Source organism: Pempheris klunzingeri, chromosome 2, assembly GCF_042242105.1.
Source record: "Pempheris klunzingeri isolate RE-2024b chromosome 2, fPemKlu1.hap1, whole genome shotgun sequence".
NCBI classification, from domain to species: Eukaryota; Metazoa; Chordata; class Actinopteri; order Acropomatiformes; family Pempheridae; genus Pempheris; species Pempheris klunzingeri.
In genome coordinates this window covers 14,298,606-14,323,454 of record NC_092013.1, presented here as the reverse complement: position 1 = coordinate 14,323,454, position 24,849 = coordinate 14,298,606, and the positions used below count along the sequence as shown (strand labels likewise).

The following is a 24,849-nucleotide window of genomic DNA, read 5'->3' as shown; positions in this document are numbered from 1 at the left end:
TGGGCACTCCGCGACAAATATAGGAATGCCTGTAGGTAAACAGATGAATAAGCGGATTTATGCTGCAAGAAGGCCGTGAAAGATTGCTCTCTCAGGGAAACAAACTCTTTTTGTCACATGCAGCACAGAGCTGCCCGGTGTGTTTCTGCAGTCCTGAGTTGACAGAGACCGATGTACTGTCCCTTCCTCTCTTATCGGAGCTTCTGCAGCCCCACAACGTCTGGCTGCAGGCCTGCTGAGACCTTCTCTGTTTTTTTTCGAAGTCACACGAACATGCGCGCAAACACACACACATACATACTTCATTGCACACACAGTTGCTCTTGAATTTTACATAGTTTTACATGAAGTCTTATAGGGATCTGCATGAAATTAAAGGCACACTCTACTTTTTTATTCATTATATTTTTCAGCCAAGCCAGCAGCCTGAAGCCTGACTCAAGGGATGGCAATGCCTGTCAGTCGTTCGGTCCACCTCTTTGGTGTAGATGGAAATATCTCAGTAACTATTGGATGGATTGATTGCCATAAAATAAAGAATGGATATGTCTTTGTAGACTTCCTCAAGACAAGAAGTACGCAGACCTTTATGTGCCACTTTAAAATTCTGACACTACCCTCTGGACAGTTCTCAAATTTAATTCGCCACAACTGCTGAAGATCAAAAACAAATCTCAACTTTGATCAATCTGATATTTTTTTTGTAAAATCCCAAACCCCAAAATATTGCATTTGAGAAGAAAATCCACATCTTGTTGGGAAATGACATCATTGTTTATATAATCAATTATATATGGTGTAGTTGTCCATTCATTTTCCACTGATCCACGTCTTGGTTCATTAATTAGCTGATCTTCTCTGTATTTTCCAAGATCCTACCTTTCTTTGCTGAACTCCTCCATCTTGTGTGATATTGAGGTAACAAATTTGTCATATGGGGCTGCAGATTTTACACTGCTGTTAAATGTTTTGGCTTCTTGTGTGTGTCATTTGTCTCTGTTCTTATGAAAAGTGAGCATCCCTCTGTAACAGACCTACCCTTATGTGTACAGTATAAATCATTATGGCACATTGCTCCTCACTTAGTAGTACATATTTCCCTCACTGGACTAAAATTCAGCCCATGAATGACCTCTTCATTTCATCTTTCCTGTCCTCTTGCTTGTCCACCAGGTCCTGTCCATTTGTTCACCCCTCAGTCTGTTGTATCCTCTCCTTAGTTTCCTGCTCCTGTTTGCTTGTCTGTTTTCCCCGAGGGTTGGGAGGCACTTCACAGCGGATGGAAAACACAACGTTGATGAGCACAGCTCATGCGTGTGTCGCTGATATTTTATTAAGTCTTATAAGACCGCTGTCTCTCACTTACCCACTACCCTCACCGGAGTCTGTCACTCAGCATTTATCTGAATTTCTTGAACACCTCCGGCCACAGCTGAGGATGAGTCGTGTGTCTGGAGAGGGTTTTATGTGTAGATTGGAGCCTACATTTTATCATTTGCTGCATAATCACAACCTCTCTGTTTAGGTACAGAAGTTTTATGTTACTTCCATTTCTTTGTGCTTGTACATTTAGCTTCTTTTTTAATGTCTCTTGTGTCTTTTTCTCCTCCATTTCCCCCCCTTTTTGTTTTTCTACACTGCCTCAGTCGTCAGTCTGCTTCTTCCTTCTCTCATCTACTTATCCATCATCACTCTTCTGATTTCATATTCCTCATATACAAACTGTCTGTAATGCTGTAATTCTGATTGTACATACTGGAATTTTATGATGTTGGTCTATTCTGTACACACATCTCTTGCATGTGTGTTCACCCTGAGAAAGAGATCCCTCCTCAGTTGCTCTTCCTGAGGCATTTTTTCCCGTAAAAGGGAAAGAGTTTTTCCTTATCCGAATTGAGGGTTTGAGGATAGAGGGTGTCTTATACTGTGAAGATTGTGAAGCCCCTTGAGGTGAATTTGTGATTTGTGACATTGGACTATATAGATAAAACTGCCTTGACTTGACTATTCTCCCTCAGTCCTGCATGCTCAGGTACCCTCATTTCTTTTCTGCATACTCCAAATTCTCATACTCTCTCTCTCCCTTTCTCCCTCAGTGTTGTTGCGTGAGGAGGTGGCCCAGCTTCAAGAGGAGGTCCACCTGCTCAGGCAAATGAAGGACATGTTGAGTAAGGACCTGGAGGAGACCCAGGGAGGCTGTTCTGCCAATCTGCTCTCAGCCACCGAGGTCCGTGTGCAGCTGGGTGACAAGGAACAGGAGCTGGACCGTGCCAAGGAGGCCTTACAAGGTTAGGGGCTTCTTGTCATCTCACCTAACCCACCAGAGTCCCTGCTTTCCAACAACTGCCTTGAATATACAGCAAATACAGCTGTCCAGCTGCGTGTAGCCTATTAGTGAAAGTTTCACCCTTTCAAGTTAGATCAAGCACAAGTATGTTGTAACTACATGAAATCCACTTCATCTCACCAAAGAAAATAATGCATTAGTCAAGATCAGTCAGGATTTCTGTCTGTGCCATACTAAACATTTTCCACATGGGACTGCAAGACACAGCCAAATATAAAACATCAAAACAAGACTACTTCTGGTAACACATAATAAGTACAAACTGTACATTGTCAAATCTCATATGTTTACACACAGACTTTCAAATAAATTCTGAACAGTAAAGAAAAGAAAATCCCCTCAACTCCCAGGCTCTTCAAAAGCAACTGCCTAATCTAAATGTTATTATGTATTGAATTCTTACAACAATATATTCATTAGTTGCCTTATTCATTACTTTTTTTAAACCAATATATTGCCATTGCGATTTTTTTTTTCAAAGTTGTTTGTCAGCCTACTTGGCACAGTGGTAGTCAGGTTTTCAGCCATACAATCATCATACTCAGCCTAGTGATACTTTTGTTAATGAAACCAATTGTAATGTTGCCACATGTTGCTGCAGTAACAAGTCGCGTCATGCACAGTACCGACCATCTTCCTGTCTAAACCCAAAACAGGTCTAGCTAACTCTAGTTCCTCTTTGAATAACCTCTTGCTCTTTAGTATTCATCTCAGTTAAGACACAGTGGCACGGACAACATCAAAGCATCAAATTTAATCACAGCTTTTGCAATTCAAAAATTGCGTTTTGTTACATTGCAATGCTGGTTTTAATTTGATTAATCATTCAGCCCTACTTCAAATGTCCAGTCCCATTTCTAGCTATTCCTTCCTTGGTTTTTCTGCATTCAGCGAGCGTAGTGCATCTCCAAAAGCTAATAATGGCAGATCCTCGGTATCGAAATTGGACCAGCATATGTTTGTTTGGTACATCAGAATGTTCTTTGATTGATGTACAACAAACAAGAATGAATCATTTAATGAACATAAACGCAGCAAACAGAACAAATTTGATACTAACATACTGTGTTTCTGTTTCGCAAATCAGGGTGTGTGTGAGCAGCCAACTGAGTTTTTGGCAAAAAAAAATAAATCTTTTTTAGTTTGTTTATTATTCAAAACACTAATACATGGTTTCCAGTAAAAAGCACAGCAGAAAACAGAATTAGATCCATTTTCAAATTTGTTGTAATACTTTACTATACTAAAACCTGCTTTTCCTCTTTCAACTTCAACTGTCAATAGTGATTGAAATGGCTTATGTAGGCACATATATATCTTTGCTTCTAAGATAGCATACTTCTCTATAACTTATCCATAATTCATCGCCCTAAATTTATGTAGTTGTGGTTTAGTCCATATGACATCAGCGCTATAGACTGTGCTTTACTGTCAGCAAGCATTAAGAAAAGTTGTGCCAATAAAAACATACTGTGGGTTTCATCTCTTACCAGCAGATTTAACCCAGTTTTGTTTTGTATGTGCAAAGATGAGACATGTGTGCACAGCGTACATTTTTCAGAGAAACCTGATGTTATAAGTTTAGATCTTGTTCTTGTGTGGGTAAACATGCAATACTGTATATGTGCGTGTGTGTGTGTCAACATTGTTCAGTCAGGGAACTGGGTGCCGCCCCTGATGAGCAGCCAAGTAGACTCCAGGTTCAGCTCATTTTAATTAACATCCATCAATCATGGCATAAAAGTTTTACTCTGAAATATTAATGTGGTATTGATGTAGACTGGAATATGGTGCTAATTATGTACTATTGGATTGTTTTTTTTTCTTGTATGAAAACAAATCCAGCCATTATACAACCCAACAGTTCCCATCTTTGGGAGAGGGGTAAAAATAAGTCAGTCTGGCCATCTAGACATTAAGGATAATTGCATGCAACAAAAAATAGGCGGGAACACTGAAAAAGCAATAGTGGATTTAGTTTAGTTAAACATGAATGCATGGTTCTCCGCTCTGAGAGTCACAGGTGCTAAACTGCAAGCTTGTAAACTGTGTTGTGTAACTGCTGCAAAACAGGTTTTAATGTTGAGTGTAAAATACCAAGAGGCTGAGCGTTGACAGGAGGAATGCTTCCTGAGTGATACGTGTGTGCAGTTATGAAAAGTGCAAGTTCCAGTCTTGCCTCTGGTGTGCAGAGACTCTTGGGAGAGAATTATTATTAGTTTTGCGAGCAAAGAGCTCTACCAGTTGCATCATGGCTGTTAAGTTGTCTCTGTAAGAGAATGAAGTTGAAAGAAATTTGATCCAAATGGACTTCTCGGGGATGAGCCAACGCGGTCTCTATATGCCAGTCAAAACAGTGCCATGTATGAATGAATAAGTGCCACTGTGCCTCCCAACTTTTGAGGTGATTACATCATTTTCTCTGAAAAACACAAGCAGCAGCCCCTCATAGGCAGACGACGGAGTGCCACCTAGTGGCTTTATGCTGCCACTGCAGAGCTTTGTTTCTAATTTGGAGGCAGCCAAATCTCACTGACATGTTGTATTTGTTTTGTTCTTGACAGTAGAACTGGCTCTTTGTTTTACACATGTGTGTGATGCTCAGTGTGTGAATGTGTTTGTCTGTGTGTTGCAGCCATGAAAGCTGACCGTAAGCGTCTAAAAGTGGAGAAGGCAGACTTGGTGAGTCAGATGCAGCAGCTGTACACAACACTGGAGAGCAGAGAAGAGCAGCTGCGAGAATTCATACGCAACTACGACCAGCACCGAAAGGTAACACCAGCCCAGATGATTTATCAGTGTTAGCTTATTGCTGATATAGCTTTATTAGTGTATATGTCAGCCGATATGAAATGTCAGTGCAGATAAGTATCTTGCCACCAGAGACACAGACAAATTTATTTTTCAACTAAAAAATGTCACCCAGTGAGGTAGCACTTTAAGTCCCCCTTTATAAGCAGTATATAACCATTAAATAAATAGTTTATAATACAGTGTAATGTAGATGTAAGTAGATGTACATGTAATGTGTTAGTCAATAACTGTAATTCCTCCTGTAACTCAAGGGTGCTGTATAAACAGTTAATGACTGACAATGTAGTAAATCACCAGTTGTCATGCTAGAAAACATGTGTTCATATGATAATGGGAGATTCGTTAATAAATGCTTTAAAATGCCCTGATGTTCGTGCACAAACACATATAGTGTGCTATCAACCCAAATGTTTATATGCTGCACATAAATGCAAAGTAGCTGGATTTAAAGTAGAACATGGGTATATTTCTTGGTCAGGATAAAAACAAAAATGTGAGGGACACCTGTCACAAGTGTTTATTTATGTGATGTCGGTAAAGGACTGTCTGATAAGACGATACAACGTTATTGGATTTTTAGAATATCGACATCGGTGTCTGCTTCAAAAACCCTCTATTACTCAGACTGTACCATCAAATTTACACCTAACACTGCCGTAACAGTTTGTTTCCTCCATCACTTAAATCGCATCTCATAGTGACTCCATCTATGCACCCTTTTAAGAGATAAAGGTTTTGAAATCGATAATAACACAGAATGTAGCTGTGAAAATACCTCTTGACTCTTGTCTAACCAGGTGTTTGTGTGTACGTTCTTCAGGAGAGTGAGGATGCAGTGAAAGCCCTGGCAAAAGAAAAAGACATGCTGGAGAGGGAGAAGTGGGACCTGAGGAGGCAGACCAAAGAAGCCACTGAACAGGCCAACATCCTGCGATCACAGATGGACATGAAGGAGAACAGAGTCAAAGAACTGGAGGCCGAGCTCACCATGGTGAGTCACCAACTTTGTTGTCTTAGCTCAGCCACCACGGTGTCACCTCAGCATCATTATCTGGCACGTACGGCATAAATGCAAACAAGGTGTGGGTGTACAATCCTTCCACCGTATTGATATCAGTTCAAATGCATGCAGTAAACAGCTCTGCAATATATCCTCATCCCTTCCCTCTCTCAAAGCATTAATTCTTTCTCTGGGCTGAGGAAGACATTCATGGCTTTTTTCTGTGTTGCTGTGTTGGTCCCTTGGAGGTACAGTTGTCAGTCTATGTGTCATTAATCTCTCTCCTCCCTCGGCAAGTCACAGCCACCCACAGATCCTCACATCAAGCTGCATCACAGATCAGATTTGTTGGTACATCAGTGCCAGAGCTGCATCTCTGTCAGGCAACCAAGCCACACAAAATATTATTCTACCTTCTTTTTCTTCTGTTCTCTCCTGTTCTGTTGTTTTCTCTTTCCTCCTCTTCTCAGTTTAAATCTAAATCTTTCTGACTCTTTTCTCTTCCTCTAAACGAATGTCTACTGAAAGCTCTTTCAAATGCCCCCAATAAAACAAACCTGTGGAAAACATTGAATATGTATAGGTTTGGCACAGAAACAGACAATTTTTTAAGATGCTGTGTAAAAATAGTGTCTGTTGGCTAGCTTCAAAAGGCAAAAGGTAAAGCTGTTGTTATTTAGTATATATTTCTGTTGTCAACAATCCGACGAAAAGACCAAAACCAATAATGTGCTTATTCATCTATGAATACTCTCTGAATCCCCTACCTTTACCCACCCCTATCTATGGCAGGCAGGGTAAAATACATATTTGTTGTTTCTTAAAGGCTGAATAGTTTCATGAAACAACTCGTGGCACTGTAGTTTATAGCAAACATTTCTCATCCAGGAGTAAATACTGTATTTGTAGGGAACTATTTTCAGTGGCAGATTAATACACATGTGACACGTACACGTAAGTATTTATAGCAACAGGACAGTTTATGTGTGACTGACTCAAAATGAACTACGGTGTCCATAATAAGGGGACATGTCACCGAGTACAACTTTGTGAATCTGTGATGTCTTCTTAATAGTTCTTTGGACAATAATGGAGGTTTATGGCACAGAGGGGAAGATATATCGACTTTTGGCCACACAGACAGGACTGATAAAGTTGATGTTAGTTTTAGTCTTTTCATTGGTTAACTATACGTTTAGTGTATATCCATGCATTCATACATTGCTTATGTTAGTTTATGAAAGACAAGATACATTTATTTAGTGTTTCACAGAAAGCAGACATTAGGACATGCATAATAGTTATTCAAATCAATTAGAAATATAAAAATCATATGCGCATCTGTGTGAGTGTGTGTGTTTTACTTTGGGCTTGTGCTCAGTTTCTATTCCCTGTGTGATTCCCAGGCGAAGCAGTCTCTGGCCACCCTGACAAAAGACGTACCGAAGCGGCACTCCTTGGCCATGCCTACTGAGCCTGTGGTGAACGGCAGTCAGGAGTGGGTGATGCAGGCCGACCTGCCGCTCACCGCCGCCATCCGTCAGAGCCAACAGACCCTGTACCACGGACACACCACGGACAGACAGGGTAGGTGGTCTTATCTGCTCCGCGTCTCAGTCTCTGCGCTGCTTGGTGTTGCTTTCACAGGCTCAACATACTAACAGAGGGTTTCCTGAAAGTTTCTCATACTAACTTTGGGAATTTTTCAACGTGTGTGAATATATGTGTGTGTGTGCGTATGGTTGTGTGTGGCACATCCAGCTGTGGTCAGGATCAGCCCCTGCCACTCTCGCCAGCCCTCTGTTATCTCAGATGCCTCGGCGGCCGACGGGGACCGCTCGTCCACTCCCAGTGACATCAACTCGCCTCGTCACCGGACCCACTCCCTCTGCAATGTAAGAGCTGCCTGGCCCCCTCGACCAAGTAATCACACCTCCACACTTTTCTATATATAAGTACCTCCCTCCTCTTTGTCTTCTGCTGTTTGTGTCTGTCCCTCTGTTCTGTCGGCCTGCTGGGTGTCAGCCTGCCTGCTTGATGGTGGTTGTGATGTTATTTTGTATTTAACTCACTCTAAAGCAATAGTTGCACATTTTGGAAAATAGAAAAATAGATTACAACAGAAATAGAGAAAGGGTAACAAAATCTGCATACCAGCACCTCTGATGCTCATTAACACGTTGAATCTTGGTTGTTAAAGGAAAATCAGACGTGTAAAAACTTCAAGTTTCAGTGTTACACAGTTGTACGTGCTGGAGTAATTCTTCACAAGCAGTAAATTCCTGAAATCTTGTTCTCACCATGAGATTGCCAGGCAGCCAACTGTGTCACCAGGAAGTTGCTGTGCCAGACCAGGAAGTAGTTTTTTTACATTTTGAATAAATGAGTTATAACATGTAAATTAAGGGCGGAGCTGGAGAGGTGGCACTGGCCCCCCTTGGTCATATTAACTGTACAGACATGAGAGTATAAATCTGATGAACTCTTTAAGCAAATAAGCGTATTTCCCAGAATGACTATTGCTTTAACTGATCTGTATGAGAGGACAAACCCAAGCATCCCATGTCCTCTGCCCTGTTCAGTCTATGGAGGACCTGGAGGACCAGAAGCGTAAAAAGAAGAAGGAGAAGATGACGCTGGGGTCCCTGTCAAGGGTGTTCGCTCGGGGCAAGCAGCGCAAGTCAATGGACCCCGGCCTGTTTGATGGTACAGCCACCCCTGATTATTACATAGAGGAGGATGCCGACTGGTGATGCTGAGAGTGTGAGCGTGTGTGTGTGTGTGTGTGTGTGTGTTGAATTTGTGTGGATATCCACCACCTGGCTTTAAGTGTGTATAAAGAGTGTTTTGTGAGTGGGTTTGTCTGGAGCGGGGAGGGGGTGGATATTAAAAGAAAAGCCTAAAAGAGACTGCTATTCCCATAAATGTACAGTATATTACCCTTAAATTGTATGTTTGTAAATTAGATATATATTTATAGATGTACATGTATGCATATGTATATATGTTTACATGCATATAAATATATACATGGGGTTATTATTCTGTGTAGACATGTTTATGCTGTATTATCTTCCAAATGTCTTAATGTTTTATGTTTTTTTTATAACTGGAGACTTGAAGGACTGCTGTTCATATGTAAATAGGAGTTATTGTGAAACTAGTGTTTTTATTGTAAATGTCATTCGGCTTTTGTTACTTTGCAGTTGATTTTATCATGCTTTGCAACATTGATTTCAAGTTTCTTATTCCCAATCTTACTTGACCCATTTCTTATTATGAAAGAGGAGATATTACCTGATTGGCTTAAAAAATCTCTTTGAGTTGGTTCAAATGGCTTTTGTTTGAGAGGCATTGTTGTTGGTCACACGATTATCGTCGTGCTCATTTTATAAATGCTCACAGTATCAGCTGAAAACATATCACAATGTGAGTAGCAGGGAATTGGGCAGTCGAGGCTTCCTCATCCATTTTATGCTAAAAGATATTCTCAGTGACAATAACAAACAAGTGGCCAACAAGGGTTTTATAGTCAGTCTTTGGTCAAGAATGTTATTGCACAGACCTGAATACACAAGCAAAAAATTCAGGCACACCTCTCACCTGCTGCCGAAACTATGTGCAAGTGCCAAAGGTTAAACACTCATCTTTAGAAAACCTGCGTATCATTCTGTCGCTGTTCGCACTAGCCTCGTAACATTGTTTATGTCTGACTCATTTCTTACTGAGAGCTAACGTGCCAATATGTGACGAAGGAATGTGCATTAAACACATGCATGATCCCTCTGTGTTGCTTTGATTAGATGTCCATTCATTGCCAATCAAATTAATAATCTCCACAATCCCGTGTTGCTCCCGTGTTTCCTTTTCCCTTTACCAAGTTATCTTTCCTTGCATTATGAATGCACGGCCCCTTTTTATTTTTAATTTCTTGCTGTTTCTGTTTTGCTTTGTGTAGAATCCCTCCTCATTTCTCACAAATGTGGCTCTAATAATTCTATGTTAAATGCTTTGTAATTAAGGAGATGTTCCATAAAAGATTAAATCTATCAAAGTATTTTATTTAAGCAAAAAAAAGTCAAACAAGAGGTAACTTCAAATATTTATCTGCTGCAGCTGTTGCAGCCAGATGTTGAGGAGGTTTTAGCATTTTCAAAATGAAATGAAATCTTATTTTAAAAATAAAACTAGTCACTGAATACATCCTATGTGGCAGTTTTCTGTTCCATGAGTAATCTTGTTCTTGTGTCCCAGTCTAACGTGTCTCTCCCTCTCCTCCTGCCATTTCTAATGGCAACTCTCCTGCCAGTGAGTAACTCCTCATCTGTGATTACCAACTGTCTGTTTCTGCTCTCTGGGGATTATTCATATCACTCAGGTCCATTGGAGAAATTCAAGTTTTGTCTGTTTTTGTTTTTTTGAAAACTCTTTTCAAAGATATGGTGGACTTGGTGCATGTAGCATTTTTGTCAGCATGTGGAGACGAATCAGGTAAACACACAGAGTTCATCCTGGATTCGTTGGTTCAGTATGAATCAGTGTTTCCCTGTTGATGAGATGGACGTTTAATGGGCAGGAGCATGATGTTTTATGAATAATCCCTGTGTCTCTAATACATTAACCAAATGGACTTAAGTCCCTCATAATCATTAGATAGTTACTGAAGTATTTCAATAACTTTACTAATCACGGTCCTGGACAACTACACGTTCATGAAAGAGATAAAAAAGTTGTGTTTCTTCTGAACACCATTTCAGGTTTAGATGCACTCAAACAAGTTGGGTTTTCTTTATAAATGTGGTTAGCTTTCTCCGTGTACAGTACAGTTCATCCAAAGCACAGGGAGTGTAGCGCCAGGGAATTATTCTGGCTCCATCCAGTGGCCATATGGTGCAATTTAAAAATATTTTACATCAATGTTGGACAAAAGAAAGGGCTGAAACTATTTTCATCCAGTCGACTCATAACTCTGTCTTAGTAAACACAAGTAGAAGCCAAAATGGTTTATTTCCTGTCGGTGATCCAAGAAGAAATTCAGATATTTTAGTGTGGCATCCAATGTGTTGCTACATATTGTTGCACACCGGGAATTTTTGGATGCAAATACCCTCTGATTCTGATGTTAATCTGTCTCCAGATAAGTCACTTTTTCATTTCCATATCCCTCTGACCCTGAACCCCTCCTGTATGCCACACCATAACCTCTCCTGACCAATCCAGACTCTGACAGCCTCACACAACAGAGCCTGTCTGACGGAGAGGAGCAGCTGGACCGCCTCCAGCAGGCGGAGCTCACTCGAAACACATGCATGTCCCTGTGGAGGGCAGGTGCAGTCCAGGCCTGGCTGGAAGTTGTCATGGGAATGCCCATGTACATCCGAGCCTGCGCTGAAAACATCAAAAGTGGCAAGGTACACTTTTGGTACAAGTGGTTCTACTACTGTTTGTTTGATAGTTGGGTATGATTCAAGCAGATGGGCATATTTATATGCTGTCCTTGTTTGATAAAGAGCTGGATTTCTGTTCTTTAGGTGCTGCTAGGCCTGACGGATGAGGATTTAGAGCTGGGACTGGGTGTCAGTAACCCCATTCATCGCAGGAAACTAAGACTGGCCATTGAGGATTACAGGAGAGCTGAAGGAGACCAAGGGTGAGCAGTGGCTACCAAAACACTGAAGACTTGTTGGTTTTTTAATATAAAGTTAATCGTTTTCAAAGTAAGTTCAAATGACACTCTACTATAAAAAAATATTCTACTTTTCACTCCACTACAGTTATTTTCTAACCAGTAGCATCTAAAACTTAAATAGAAAACAGAAAATAAGATGTATTGTTACACATTAAACTACGTAACACTATATAACAATTAAGTGCAACAGAAACATTTTAAGCATTATGAGTCATTTTACATTTTACACTGCAAAAATATTGTGCTGATAACACTTAAGAACTTGCATTGATAAAATGTATTTTTCAGAAATAAAAGAAGTCATATTTTTAATGCAGGATTTCAACTTGTAGTGCTGTGATTTTGCTGCTTTTACTTAAGTACAAGATCTGAAACCTTTTTCTGTCTGGTGTCTGATCATCTCCTAGACTGTCAAAAGCATCTGAGATGGACCATCACTGGGTTGCCACATCATGGCTGAGTGACGTTGGGTTGCCTCAGTACTCTCAAACCTTCCAGACTCATTTAGTGGACGGGCGAGTGCTGAACTCTCTGAGCCGCAGAGACCTGGAAAGATTCCTCAACATCACCGACCAGTACCACCAGACCAGTCTGCTCCTGGCAATCCAGCTCTTACAGATGCTCAGTTTTGATAAAGAGGTCAGATTATAGATGAACAGTTACGTTAAATTAAGAGAACAGGTACTGATAGTGAGTGAGGTCTATTCAGCTGTCGCTTTTGCATAAAGTTTTACTCGATCTGCCACTTTACTGTTATTACCCACCGTATCTTGAGGCACACAGAGGCCCTCACTGCTGCATTATCTCAGCAGGCCTCATCCTTCCTTGACCTATCTCTGTGCTTCCATCGGTCCTAGCCACGTAAGGGCTTCTGCAGTTATCTGTGTGTTGTGTTTTTGCAGGCCCTGCAGGCACGACGGGCAAAATGTGAGCACCAAGACTGGGACCCCATTGTTTGGACGTGTCACAGAGTAATGAAGTGGATCAGAGACATAGACCTCAAGGTGGGTGGGAGGTCAGTGACAGTATTCGCCTTGGCTTGGGAAATTTCAAAGATTACAACCAGACATCACCACCATTAGTTTCCAGGACTCCCCTTAAAATAATAATAGCTGCTTTGGTGCGTCGCCATTGCTGAAAGAATACAAAAGAAAAACACTCGTGTGTACACACAAACGAAAATACCACCAATTAATTTGGCTCTCCCTCTCCCACCAGAGACAGAAATGAATTTGTTTTTGTTTTTTTAAAGCCTCAGCCCTGCTGTGCCTTTAATTGCTATTAAATTTGACTTTTGTATCAATATATAAAATTCTCTCAGCTGCTTATGTGTTATGTATTATGTGCTCCTCAGGAGTTTGCAGACAATCTTCAGGGTCAAGGTATCCATGGAGCTGTGATGGCTCTGGACCCGTCCTTCGACACAGATGCCATGGCCAAAGTTCTGGGGATCCCCAGCAACAAACACATGTTGCATCGGCACCTGTATGAAGAGATGAAATCACTTGCTGTCCCTCACAGGTAGATTAAAAAACCTTTGACTGTTGTTGCACACTTTACTATTCCTTCCTGCCCTTAAAGCAACAAGTGATTTTATTCTGTGATATTTGAAATATTTCCTCTCTGACTGTTTTTTGTCTTAAAATATGACCATTCTTGTGAAAACTGTGAACTTAAACAAAGCTCACATAAGTGAATATATCTTGCACTGCCTTGTATTCACAGCAGCACAGAGCAGGGCAGTGAGGTTATCAGCTCCTCCTCACCTGTGGCTGTTAACCGCTTTGCTGAGGAGAGGATGTCTATGAGGAGATCGGCAAAGGTATAATTTCATTTCCCACTCATATCATACTATTGGAAAAGTTTCAGTGACTTGTGGGCAGTGGAATTGACTGTTGCAGTCATTTACCAGCGTCATGCAGTGATTGAATAATTATGGACATAATGATTTGATCATCAACATCACCACACTTTGATTGGAAAAACATTACATAGATATTATACACATATTTTCCTGTGGGTTTCCTCGTGGTTTAGTGATATAAAGCATGTGAGTGTAGCGGCCCTGGTTAGATTCAGACTGGGTATCTTTGTTGTACAACCACCCTCTCCCGACATTTCTTGACTGTCTTTGCTTTTACCTAAAATACAAAACAAAGATCACTTTAGATTATTCAAGGACAGCTGCAGAGCATTTCCATGCAGAACGTGTTTCCCTAATTATTTTGATAACATCTAGTTTCTTATTATTCTAAGTAACAAAACCAGGAGACGTGAAGCCTAAACAATTAATCTGTTCTACAACTGAATCAAAGGCATCTCTCATTTTTGAGAGAAAGTTGCTTCCTTAATGTGACTTATTTATTTGTGTAAACAGATGTTGAGGTGGGACTTTGACTCAGGGAGCACGATGGGGAGAGAAAGTTTAACTTAGTGGAAGGTTTGGTTGTTGCAACGTGATGCTACAAGTCTGGCGCTGCTTCCTTTCATCTAGAGTGGAGTCCTGCAGATGATAGTTTTCACTGGACAGTTTAATTTTAATGTCAGCTGATGATATTTAATGGGAGAAGTCACCTTTTTTTAAGTAACTTCCTATTCTGTTTTCATTTCCCCAGAGTCCGCTGAGGTTGCGTGCAAACAGCCACTCTGTAGAGCGAAGTCTGGGCTTCCACAGCAGCTGCGGCTCTCTGCCCAGAGAGGCAAGAGTTCAGGCCGTTCCCCGGGCCAAAGGCAGCCCGATGCACACGTTCAAGAGTGTTGAAATCACCAACGTCTGAACCAGCCGCAGCCACTGGCATCGCTCGCCTCCTTACTACTGTTTACACTGTTACTGTATTATAGTCGTTCACCACTAAGAGTGACCTACACTCAGCATCGCAGGACTTTTAAGGGAAAGTTGTCTTAAAGGGTTGTACCACTTAATTTAACGATTCAAACATATTATTACCTTGGCTAATAAAAGAATAACACATACTCTAAACCTGATAGAGCCATTGTAAATATAATGGAGGAAGGTCGATATTTCTTTTTTTCCAATTTTATTTTATGAGTGTTGTTCTCCTCTGATGCCTTATGTGAAAAAGGTCTCACAGCACTGTTGTTTACTGCTTTACACTCTCAGCTATTGCTGACGTGTCAATTTAATTTAGTCCTTGTTGCACATGACAGTAAATGAAAAAACACTCATTATATCATGCTTTCACTGGTGTGATACATATCTGCTGTTAATCCTGTGAGGAGACCTGAACTGTATCATGTCAGCAGCTTTACATCCATGGGTGAGATATAAGTTTGTCATCACAATTATTATTATCACTGTAATAAACAGTAGACCTTAGTTTAAAACAACAAAATACATAACTTTTGGACATGGTTGAAAGCTAATTTTGTCCACAACTTTTTTGAGACTGCACATTGTAGCATACAAAACCATCTTTCACATCGATCCTGTACTCTTGAAAACGGGTAAAATCCCTTTTCTCAGCACTGTTACACAATATATTCATTTAATCATAATACTGAAGTTGCTTTGGTTATCATTTGGCTATAAATGTTGATAGGACTTCATTAACAGAAATCATCCGATGTAGGTGATATGTACATAAAACATACGGTTTGAATGTTGAGTTTTGAAAATGATAATGTGTAAAATTCAAGCCAATGGCCTCCCATGTTTATACTGTAGGAGCACAGAAAAAGAGCCAACACTGTTACTTACAACATGAACCCAATGGAGAGAATGCAGTGGTATATTTTGTATAGTTAAATAGCAGTTTATAAAACACAGTTGTATTAAGTTTGCTGTTCTTGAGCATGAAAACTCACATACAAAATGTCACAGGGCCACAGTGTGTGAACAGCGTAAAGCCTGAGGTTAATAGTAGAAAACTGGTTTGTCTGGATGCTTTCTGGGCGTCTCCCACAGTCACCACAAGCAAAGCTGTTTGAGCGGGATGATTAAACCAGTTCAAACCTGTACAGAAACAGAAGTGAAAGACTTCAAATGGTGTTTGTGTTAATATGACATTCATTGTCTCTCTTCATCCAGCTGTCAGAGCTTTTCTTGTATGCCAACATTAAAGGTGTAATTATTGTCCACTGTTGTGTGCAGTACAGGCCTGTTATTGTTATTTTTTTAAGACAAATGCTTTAAAATCTCAGTTTGCTGTGACTTAAGTTATTATTCTATGAAGATTTTGACGTGTATTTTCAGCCCAGTGTGCAGCTTAATGATGGCTCACTTTCGCCAACTGTCGCATTAGCTCGTTTACTATTTCATTATAATTTGTTTTATAATGAATAATTCACACAAATTCCTGTTTGCATTGGATTCTCCTTATTTTAAATGATATTTGTGTTCTTTAATCTTTACATGTATAAGATAAGTCAGAGACACATTTATACTTTAGAGCTTCCCAGTATGAACAATTAAACTGGCAAGTAAATAGCGATATTACTCAAGATAATCACTCACTGGCCTCTGAGCAGACCAGGTGGGGGTTTACGGTCTTGTGGGGCCTCTCAGAGGTATCAATAAGGAGAGATTACTGCTCCTTCACCAGATTGATTATGCACGCCTGGGGATCGAACCGATAACCATTTGCTTTTCTAACCTTTAGGCCACCAGTGCCCCTGTAGTGGTGCTGTGGCTTCATATCAGAAACAGGACTGGCCTCTGCTAAGTGACATTTTAACACTGTGATTGATCAAAGGGTGAGTTATTGAACTTGGAAACGGCAGCTGACAAAATCCACTCAGAGCTTTTGATCATATCACACGATCTTCGGCAGTCAAGTTGTCATGGAAATGTACTCTATGTTCCAACTTCTATACATGTTGTTTTATAAGTGGACGAAAACTATTGCATAGGAATTTGAATCTGCTGATGAAGATCGACAGGTCCAGAAAAGCCTGCTAAGAGATTTAAGCTGCAAACTTTGGACCAAAACAATTAGTTTCCTCTTCTACACAACACAATCAATGATAGCTGAACTATTAGCTGATCTGTATAACTATTAATTAAGTAACTACTGTTACTAATAGAGTGGCAAGTTCAAGTAAACTGTCTGACTGGGGGCTTCTGAAAATATTTAAAAGAAGATTTTGACATTTTTCTGATATTCCACAGACTAGTCAATGATTGTTAGAGGTAGAGGTAATAATTTCTAATAAAATAAATTCTAATAAAATTAATATAAATTGATTATACTTGATAACTTCATTTTATTATCCAGTCTTTTGCTAACTACAACCTTAAACACGATTTACTGTAATATATGATTCAACTTCATTTCACTTTATCAGCCTGGTGCGTCTCTGTCGCTCTGACTCGTCCCCAGAGGAAGCCAACCTGGGCAGCGCTAGGACCAAGAGGAGAGCAGGTTACACACACACACACACTTTACACCCCGGACAGAGGAGCCTTCATCGCGGCTGGAATCTGAACAAAGTTCCTGTCAACATTATTGTTATCTGTAGCTCTAAACAGTGAAGGGACAAATACGCTGTGTGATTTTTAAAAACACTAATCTGGGTTGAACCGGGGCGTCCCTTGTCGCGTCTATGTCCTCTTCCTCCTTTTCCCTGCGGTCTTCCTGAAAACACCTGCGTGATTCAGGTAACTCGCCGATGAGGAGGGAAGTCCTTTGGCACTGAGCGCTGAAAAGGTAAGGCCTCTTCCAGATCACCTTCACCACCGCAGACCCAGACCAGGCTGTCAGTTTAAGCAGAGGTTTGCAAGGTGCCCCAGTGTGAGGTTTTTAATGGTTAATGAGCTGAGTGTGGTTCCTGAGGGGGGTCAGGTCCTCCCTCCAAGGTGTCTTCCTACTTTACTAGCTGACGGTCGGACTTGTATCCTGCGCCAATAATGCTCCCCAGATTTAGTGGTTAATGTTGCGCACACAGTGGGGTAATAGTAATGCCAAGTTTAGGCCAGGAGACGCTGCGTCTTATATCTTCTTTCTTTCTTTAATGCTGATGTTGAACAGGACACACCCATGCACTCCGTCCTGCAGGCCTGCTACATGCACTAAAGCTCAACATGTGTGTCTTAACGCACAGGAAGAGAAGCAGCCATTAGAAGTGGCACAGAAGGTCAGCACTTGGTGCCATGGTGTCTGTCAAACGCTCTGATGCCACACAGTCACCAAGTTTTGGTCTTTATAATGATGGTAATACGGCACATACATGTGTTTCTGTTTGCCAGGCAGTCATCTACAGTACATGTACATGTGTATGTGTGATTTGAAGGACAACAGAGACCAGAGACCAGACTATGTGTACCAAAGTAGGGACCCACTGTACTTGATCCTCATCAAGGGGAATCTATCAATACTGACCTGATAGCATTTTTCCCTTTTTCATGTAAGATCAGTGGAATACGTTTTATGTAAGGTAACCTGAAGCCCTGGAAAACTGTGCTGGTGGACTTAATGAATAAGAGTTTTGTAATGACACTGACAAAGACAGAGTTTTTAATGTGGGTCAGTCATGTCAGAGCTGATCTTAATCCGATTCATAGTGTCAGAACTGAGGCCAGTGAGCGTCTGACCGATACATCCCTCTATCAAAGTGCACAGAATGTGTGTCTTACTTTTTTACTGTCTGGTAATGAGGCTGAAATCAACATCAAAACCATAAGTCAGTAAAACAGCCAACTTCACTTTCTCAGGGTTCATATCAGACTCAACTTTAAAAAACAACAGCAGGAAGGAGTTAAAATTACTTTGAAGCAAGTGTACATGAGTAAGATGTTACACACAAACAATAATACTATTTAAAGTTCAAGGAAATCATAATGAAACTATCAGGTTTGGAGTAATATCAAGAAACCCAGTGTCTGAAACACGAGACATGGAAACAGTTCTGAGCATCTCTAAAAGATTATTTTGTCAAGTAATGTTTCCAATGTCAAGAATGAACTATCAGGCTGAAAAACCTCAATACATTTTCCCTTTCAGTTTGCTTGAAATCATTCATTTAAATGACATAATTTTGTCAAACACCAATAGGATATGACCGAATTGTCAAAATATGTTTCCACTGAATGTTGATAGACAATAATATTGAATTACTGCATAGCACAACTGTATCAGTGATTGAGGTTTAGCAGTGCTCGGTTCCATCGTTTCAATGTCAAAGAGCCATTTAGTAGCGGAAAGCAGAAGCGTTAAATGTCTGCAGGAGAGAAGGAAACACTTGCTTCAGTATCACAAGGAAACACGCTGTGATGCGGGTGCCAGTGTATCAATTACACCCACAGACTAAATCATGAGATTTGACTGTTTGACCGTACCAGCCTCTTTGATTCATGTTCATTCAGGACCTCTATATTAACATTAACATCACTCTGCCCGTCCCATCATCTCTCTGTCAAAATGTGTGTATAGAAGCTAAATTGCAGGGTGCGCTGTGTTTATAAAATATTTGAAATATTATATCACTTCATGAATCGACACCGTTCATCTGTGTTTCCATTCTGTGCTGAGAGGAGAGCAGGTTGATGGATGCATGGATGGAGGTTTTAACTAGTTTACTAAGTTGGTTTGATGATGTATATACAGTAAATCAACCTTATTATTTATTTGGGATGTTGTTATGTTTTATGAATTTCCACTGACATAGAATTTCTTAAGTTATTATGACCCACCAGTGCAGTTCAAAGCCCACTGGAATAAGTTATATTATATGATGGCATTTTTAAACGCTTAAGAGCAGAAGTATAAAAAGACTCAACTCAAAAGTTTCAATTTTGTTCAAACGGCAGATTTCTTGTATTTCCATATAACATTCTGTGTCAAAGTCAAAGGTTAAGCCTTTTATCAGCCATGTCATCTCAAATATTTGCCCTAAAGGGGACATTCACACACTATTCTGTCCAGCCATAAAAAGAGGTGACTGAGAAAAAGTTTTCCAATGATATTAATAATGATAATAATAATAATTCATAACCTGTTTTCTCATCACATTCTCACATTTATTAAAACTTTCATATATTATTATTTGACCATATATACCTGCTGGTGCAGCTCAAACACACGCAGTTATGCTGCCAAATACTATCATCAGTGGTGCTCTCATTCTTTGAGAGTGAGTCACTCCTGTCAGTGATTCTGTCTCTCAGGTTCGTGTTTGTCATGTTAAGACATGTTTGCATGTTTCACTGCACGTGTTGTTGTCTTATAACCAGTTTTCTCACCACACTCCATGTTTTTCTTGTAAACCTGTTTTATTGCTCTCTCACTGCTGTTGCTCCAAGGTGTAGCAGTCTCATTCCTCATTTTTTTTTTAAGTGTACTCAAACCATAAAGGAGCTAATTTATTTACAGATATGACAAGATTACAGTATAGGATAGAAAAAACATGATGCACAAAGTCCATCAGACACTCAAATAGAGGATTTAAATGTTTGTTTTAGCAAAAAATGCTTTGTGTGGTTAAATTGGCAAAGCAGGTGGTGGTGTGGCTGCAAGGGTGTCGTCTGTTGTACAGATTGAAAAAGTCTTGGAGAGAAATGTGTGTTTTAGGGCTTGATATGTATATGTATATTCATTTATATGGACTGTGTACTGTTAGAGTGTCTTGATTAGTCTATGATTGATGGTGTATGAACCGTGTGACTAATCAGCAAATACTGTGTAATATCATATAACAAAATGATCAATATTCTATTTGATTAATGTTTTAGCCTTTCTTAAGCAAAAACTGCAAACATTTCCTTGTTCCCACTCCTCTAATGTAAGGATTTTCCTTTTTTCTCTGTTTTAATCAATGCCAACTTGATTGGAGATAACAAAACATTTGAAGATGTCGCCTTGGGCTTTAATGGGCTCTTTTTTTTTTTTTCATACAGACAAAACAATTAATTGATCATGAAAATAATCGGTAGTTGCAGCCCTACATGTGACTGTGAGTCTACCTATGTGCCTGCCTAAACATCCATGAAGCTCCACTGAGGCATTTGTATTTGGTATATTAAACCCAAAAGATCAATATAAATACCTCTTAATTCCCTTATTCTTGGACGCACCATTCAGTCTTTCCCCAGTGGTTTTTTATTGTCCTCATATAGTATTTACTGTATTTGACAGGTTTTTACATTGATGCACCTTTTACCCTCTGCTACTCCACCTTTTTATAACAGTAAATGCCACTCTCGAAGGTGTTTTTCTTTCACAGTTGTAAGCTGGCGTACTGAACAAAAAACTTTTGCCAGAGAGGTATAAATCAGGAGAAAAAAGCTCCCCATTCAACACCAGAGTTGGCATAGCAACCAGTAAAGTGCGACGAGTGTGCTGAATGGTACCACAGCATGGCTACAATGCATCTTTGTCCAGTCACTTGAATAATTTCAGATTCCAATATGACAGATTTCCAGTTAGATGAATGTCTCCTAATCTCCCGTCTCTTCTCTGTTGCAGTTTGTCCTGCAGGGATGTGTTCCAGTCGGGGTATATGCGGTAGCAACGACCGCCCCAACAGATCCTCCCGCTCAGAGAGCACCGGTTCAGGCGCTCACTATGCCCTCTGCGCCCTGGGAGTGGGACTCATCGCCCTGGGTATTGTCATGATTGTGTGGACTGTGATACCAATGGACGGAGAGGATCCAGGAGACTCCTCCACTATGACAGGCAACTCCACCATGGTGCCTGGGAGCGATGATAATGATGATGATGATGGAGAAGGCAGAGACAGCACAAGGTCTTCAACAGTGGCCATGGTGCTGGTTGGAGTTGGAGCAGCCATGTTGCTTTTATCCATTTGCCTCGGTGTCAGGAGCAAGAGAAGGGCACAGAACAGCAGTAACCAGCCAGCAGCAGTAGGAGTCCCCTTCATGGACCATGTGACAGGAGAGCAGGAGTAATGACCTTTTGTCCCTGTTTTATACTCTGGTTGCTCTTAGATGTTTTCAATTTCCAGTGTAACTCCGATATGAAATATTTTGAAAAGTATGATACACAAAGTTATTGCACTTTCCGGTTTGTGTGGAGTTTGCATGTTCTCTTCATGCTTACGTGGGTTCTCTCCGGGTACTCCGGCTTCCTCCCGCAGTCCAAAGACATGCGGGTTAAGTTAATTGGAGAGTCTAAATTGCCCGTAAGTGTGAGTGTGAATGGTTTTCTGTCTATGTGTCGGCCCTGTGACTGACTGGCAACCGGCCCACGGTGTACCTCGCCTCTCACCCAATGGCAGCTGGGATTGGCTCCAGCCCCAACATGACCCTTAAGGATAAGCGTTCTAGACAATGGATGTGTGGATAGATGGAAATTCCTTACTTTGGCGCCATCTGGTTGTAGCATTTCCACCCGAAATTGACATAGAAACAAATGAATGTGCTAAAAGCGGCACACAGACTTCAGCAGTTATCAATGGGATTGTTTTATTTTTGTAGAAACAAAAATGTATGCTATCCAAATAATTTAATAGATATTATAATCACATGTACTCTACAGACTTTTGGGTAAAAAACCTCTGCATATTTCTAGCATAGACTGATGTAAACTGAGCCATTCTGGATTTTAGTCTATACAGTGATCCAGCAAAATAAGACATCCTCCTTCATGAGACAGCACCAATTCTTGTCACAAAATTTCATAATTCTTTTTTCTTAACACAATTCTTATATAATCATCTAAAAAAAAAACAAGTCTGACTAAGAAACTCACATCCGGAGATATTATGAAAGACTTCATGCAGAGTGAAATTATTAAAGAGATAATATCTATATTTTTATCATAATAGTGGATCAAAGGAGCGTGTGTAATGTAAAAGATGTTGCTGATAGTGACAAATTATCACCACTCACTTTAGCCTCACCAGCTCATTGTTTCCATCTGTGAGTCACATCTAGTTCTGGACTTTTGAGTATTAGTGTAAAAAGTGATAATACGTCAATGTCGTAGCCTAATCACAGCATGTTTCCACTGTCCATGTGTGGCGAACAAATGTGTAATCGCAGGTTTAAAGTATGAATATTTTGTAACGTGTGTTGTTTTAAAATGTCTCACTGAGATTCTTCTCTTGCCTCCTTATACAGAAGGAGTCCGACCACATTCAACGTGCCGAGCTACGAGGAGGTTGTTGGCAGCAGCGACTACCCCGTCCGCCAGAGCAACCTCCGCCAAAGCACCTCCCAGCTGCCGTCCTACGAGGACATCATAGCTGCTGTGGAGAATGAGGGAACAGAGCCCACTAACAACCCCACCGAGGACACCCATCTTAATGACCCCACACCAGCTGCTGCCCAACCTGCTGCTGAGCCCCAGGCTGACCATCCCGGCCTTACGTCAAACCCTAGTCTGCCCACCCGCAGCAGCAGCCGGGCCAGCCGTTTACTGCGGCCCCTCCGAGTGAGGAGGATCAAGTCGGACAAACTGCACCTGAAGGACTTCCGCCTCCAAATCCGCAGCCCCACACACAATCCAGTGACCATTGAACCCATCACTCCGCCGCCACAGTATGACAATAAGATGCCTGAATTAGGGTAGTGCCTCTCACTCATCGCCTGTTCCCGATGAATAAAAATATCTGCGTTAAATGGACTAATGATAACATTTCTGAAAACCCACTTTCAAGGCTGAGGTTAAGTAGGTTAAAAGTGGCTGCGAGCAGCATGATGGAGGCCGTGGAGACTCACTAATGAAATGAGAATATTTCAAGTGAGTCTCTTGTTCTTTCGTGCTGAAGCTCGTGATCGGTGTATTTATTCTGTTGTAACGCATAATTAAGTCTGTGTGAAAGGATCAGCTGTCTGATTTTGTTTTTAAACATCATGTCAATCTTTCACTTTGCCAGAATTTATTATTGTTGCTTTATGTTGATTCTGATCGGTTATGAATTGTTGAAAATTTTAAACCATATGTTGTGATTCAAAGGGGCAAAAGGGGAAAGTAATTACCGTAGAGATTTTAAAGTGGTATTAAATATCATGAGCGTTAGATGTGACGTGTGACTCCAAAGAAAATGCACTGAAGCCAAAAATGTATGAGCTGTTTGTTCCTGAATGCTTTTGTAAGTTGTTTTAAAATCTGTTGTCCGAAACAAACAAACTGGGTTTTTTAAATGAAAATGCCGCCTGGATGAGGTCAAACTGTCAAACACTGGAAACACTGGGAAAAATGATAATCTCTGACAGTCAAACCAGAAGTAAACGGTTGGATATCCAGCTATGGGATGTGATATTAACAATAAACATGCATTGCTTCATAAGACTTTTTCAGGTTTTTAGATGTTTAAACGATGCTGTAACACTTGTAAAAAGTGGCGAATAAATGTTTTTCTATTTCATTTAGGATCATGTCAAGATCTTATATTTTTGTTGCAAATTGTCACTGAAAACACTTATTTCCCCAAACATCATCTCACTTAGATACCAAGATCAGTAAAAGCAAGTAGATCTACTAAATACAAACTAAAGCAACCACTAAACTAAACTCCCTGCTGGTGCAATTCAAACAACACAAAAGTTATAGATGAGTTTTCTGATAGTTTATCTTGATTGTGCGCTGTAAGTTTTTAAATAGATAAATAATGTCTTTGTGCTTGCAGTTATTAAAATCTAACTGTAGATGTTTGTTTTGTTCCTTTATTGTTTTACTATGACAAACTCCCTATCTGACTTTCTGCTTTTGCATCAATTTCCATGTCTTAATATTCATTGGTTGATATTTAGCGCCATCCTGTGGTCAGAAAAGATAAAAGGGCCAAAGAAGGTTAATTCAAAGCTGTTGAAAGATTTTAACATTGCAGGAAAAGCACAGGTGAAACTACTAACATGACTATTTATCTTTTTTACTAGTATTTTTTTCAGATCTATGTATGGGCTACTTGCTTAATGTACCAAAACCAAACTTTATCCCCCTGCCATCTTGACTTTGGTCCAGATTATACATGTTGCTTAGGCAAAATAAGTGTTGTCAGGAAAATATGAATTTGGTAAAATTCTGTCCACTAGATTTTAAGGTGTATATATATATATATATATATATATATATATATATA

At 40.3% G+C, this 24,849-nt stretch overlaps 2 protein-coding genes across 4 annotated transcripts in view; both read left to right on the top strand.

Moving 5' to 3' along the window:
• The window catches only part of kaznb (kazrin, periplakin interacting protein b), a 63,800-nt gene extending 48,552 nt beyond the window's left edge, over nt 1-15,248 (top strand). Inside the window, exons 3-15 of one of the 3 annotated variants that reach the window (XM_070850296.1) lie at nt 2,097-2,288; nt 4,983-5,119; nt 5,982-6,152; nt 7,568-7,748; nt 7,923-8,056; nt 8,744-8,867; nt 11,382-11,572; nt 11,693-11,811; nt 12,258-12,489; nt 12,753-12,854; nt 13,205-13,371; nt 13,576-13,672; nt 14,466-15,248. In XM_070850296.1, the coding sequence (XP_070706397.1) occupies nt 2,097-2,288; nt 4,983-5,119; nt 5,982-6,152; nt 7,568-7,748; nt 7,923-8,056; nt 8,744-8,867; nt 11,382-11,572; nt 11,693-11,811; nt 12,258-12,489; nt 12,753-12,854; nt 13,205-13,371; nt 13,576-13,672; nt 14,466-14,627 (2,009 nt within the window). In that variant the 3' untranslated portion in view covers nt 14,628-15,248. Of the gene's footprint in view, nt 1-2,096; nt 2,289-4,982; nt 5,120-5,981; nt 6,153-7,567; nt 7,749-7,922; nt 8,085-8,743; nt 9,645-11,381; nt 11,573-11,692; nt 11,812-12,257; nt 12,490-12,752; nt 12,855-13,204; nt 13,372-13,575; nt 13,673-14,465 lie in introns of those variants that run through there. The other 2 variants (XM_070850304.1, XM_070850313.1) reach the window with 2 other exon arrangements.
• A 2,141-nt stretch (nt 15,249-17,389) lies between these two features.
• On the top strand, nt 17,390-24,139 carry tmem51b (transmembrane protein 51b). Its single transcript, XM_070844079.1, has 3 exons — nt 17,390-17,516; nt 21,270-21,708; nt 22,886-24,139. Exons 2-3 carry the CDS (start codon nt 21,284-21,286, stop codon nt 23,334-23,336), a joined length of 876 nt encoding a protein of 291 aa, XP_070700180.1. The 5' UTR covers nt 17,390-17,516; nt 21,270-21,283; the 3' UTR covers nt 23,337-24,139.
• The last annotated feature ends 710 nt before the right edge of the window (nt 24,140-24,849 follow it).

Coding starts and splice junctions, on each gene's coding strand:
- tmem51b (XM_070844079.1), top strand. CDS start 21,284: ATGTGTTCCAGTCGGGGTATATGCGGTAGCAACGACCGCCCCAACAGA. Junction 21,709..22,885: donor CATGTGACAGGAGAGCAGGA/GTAATGACCTTT, acceptor CTCCTTATACAG/AAGGAGTCCGACCACATTCA.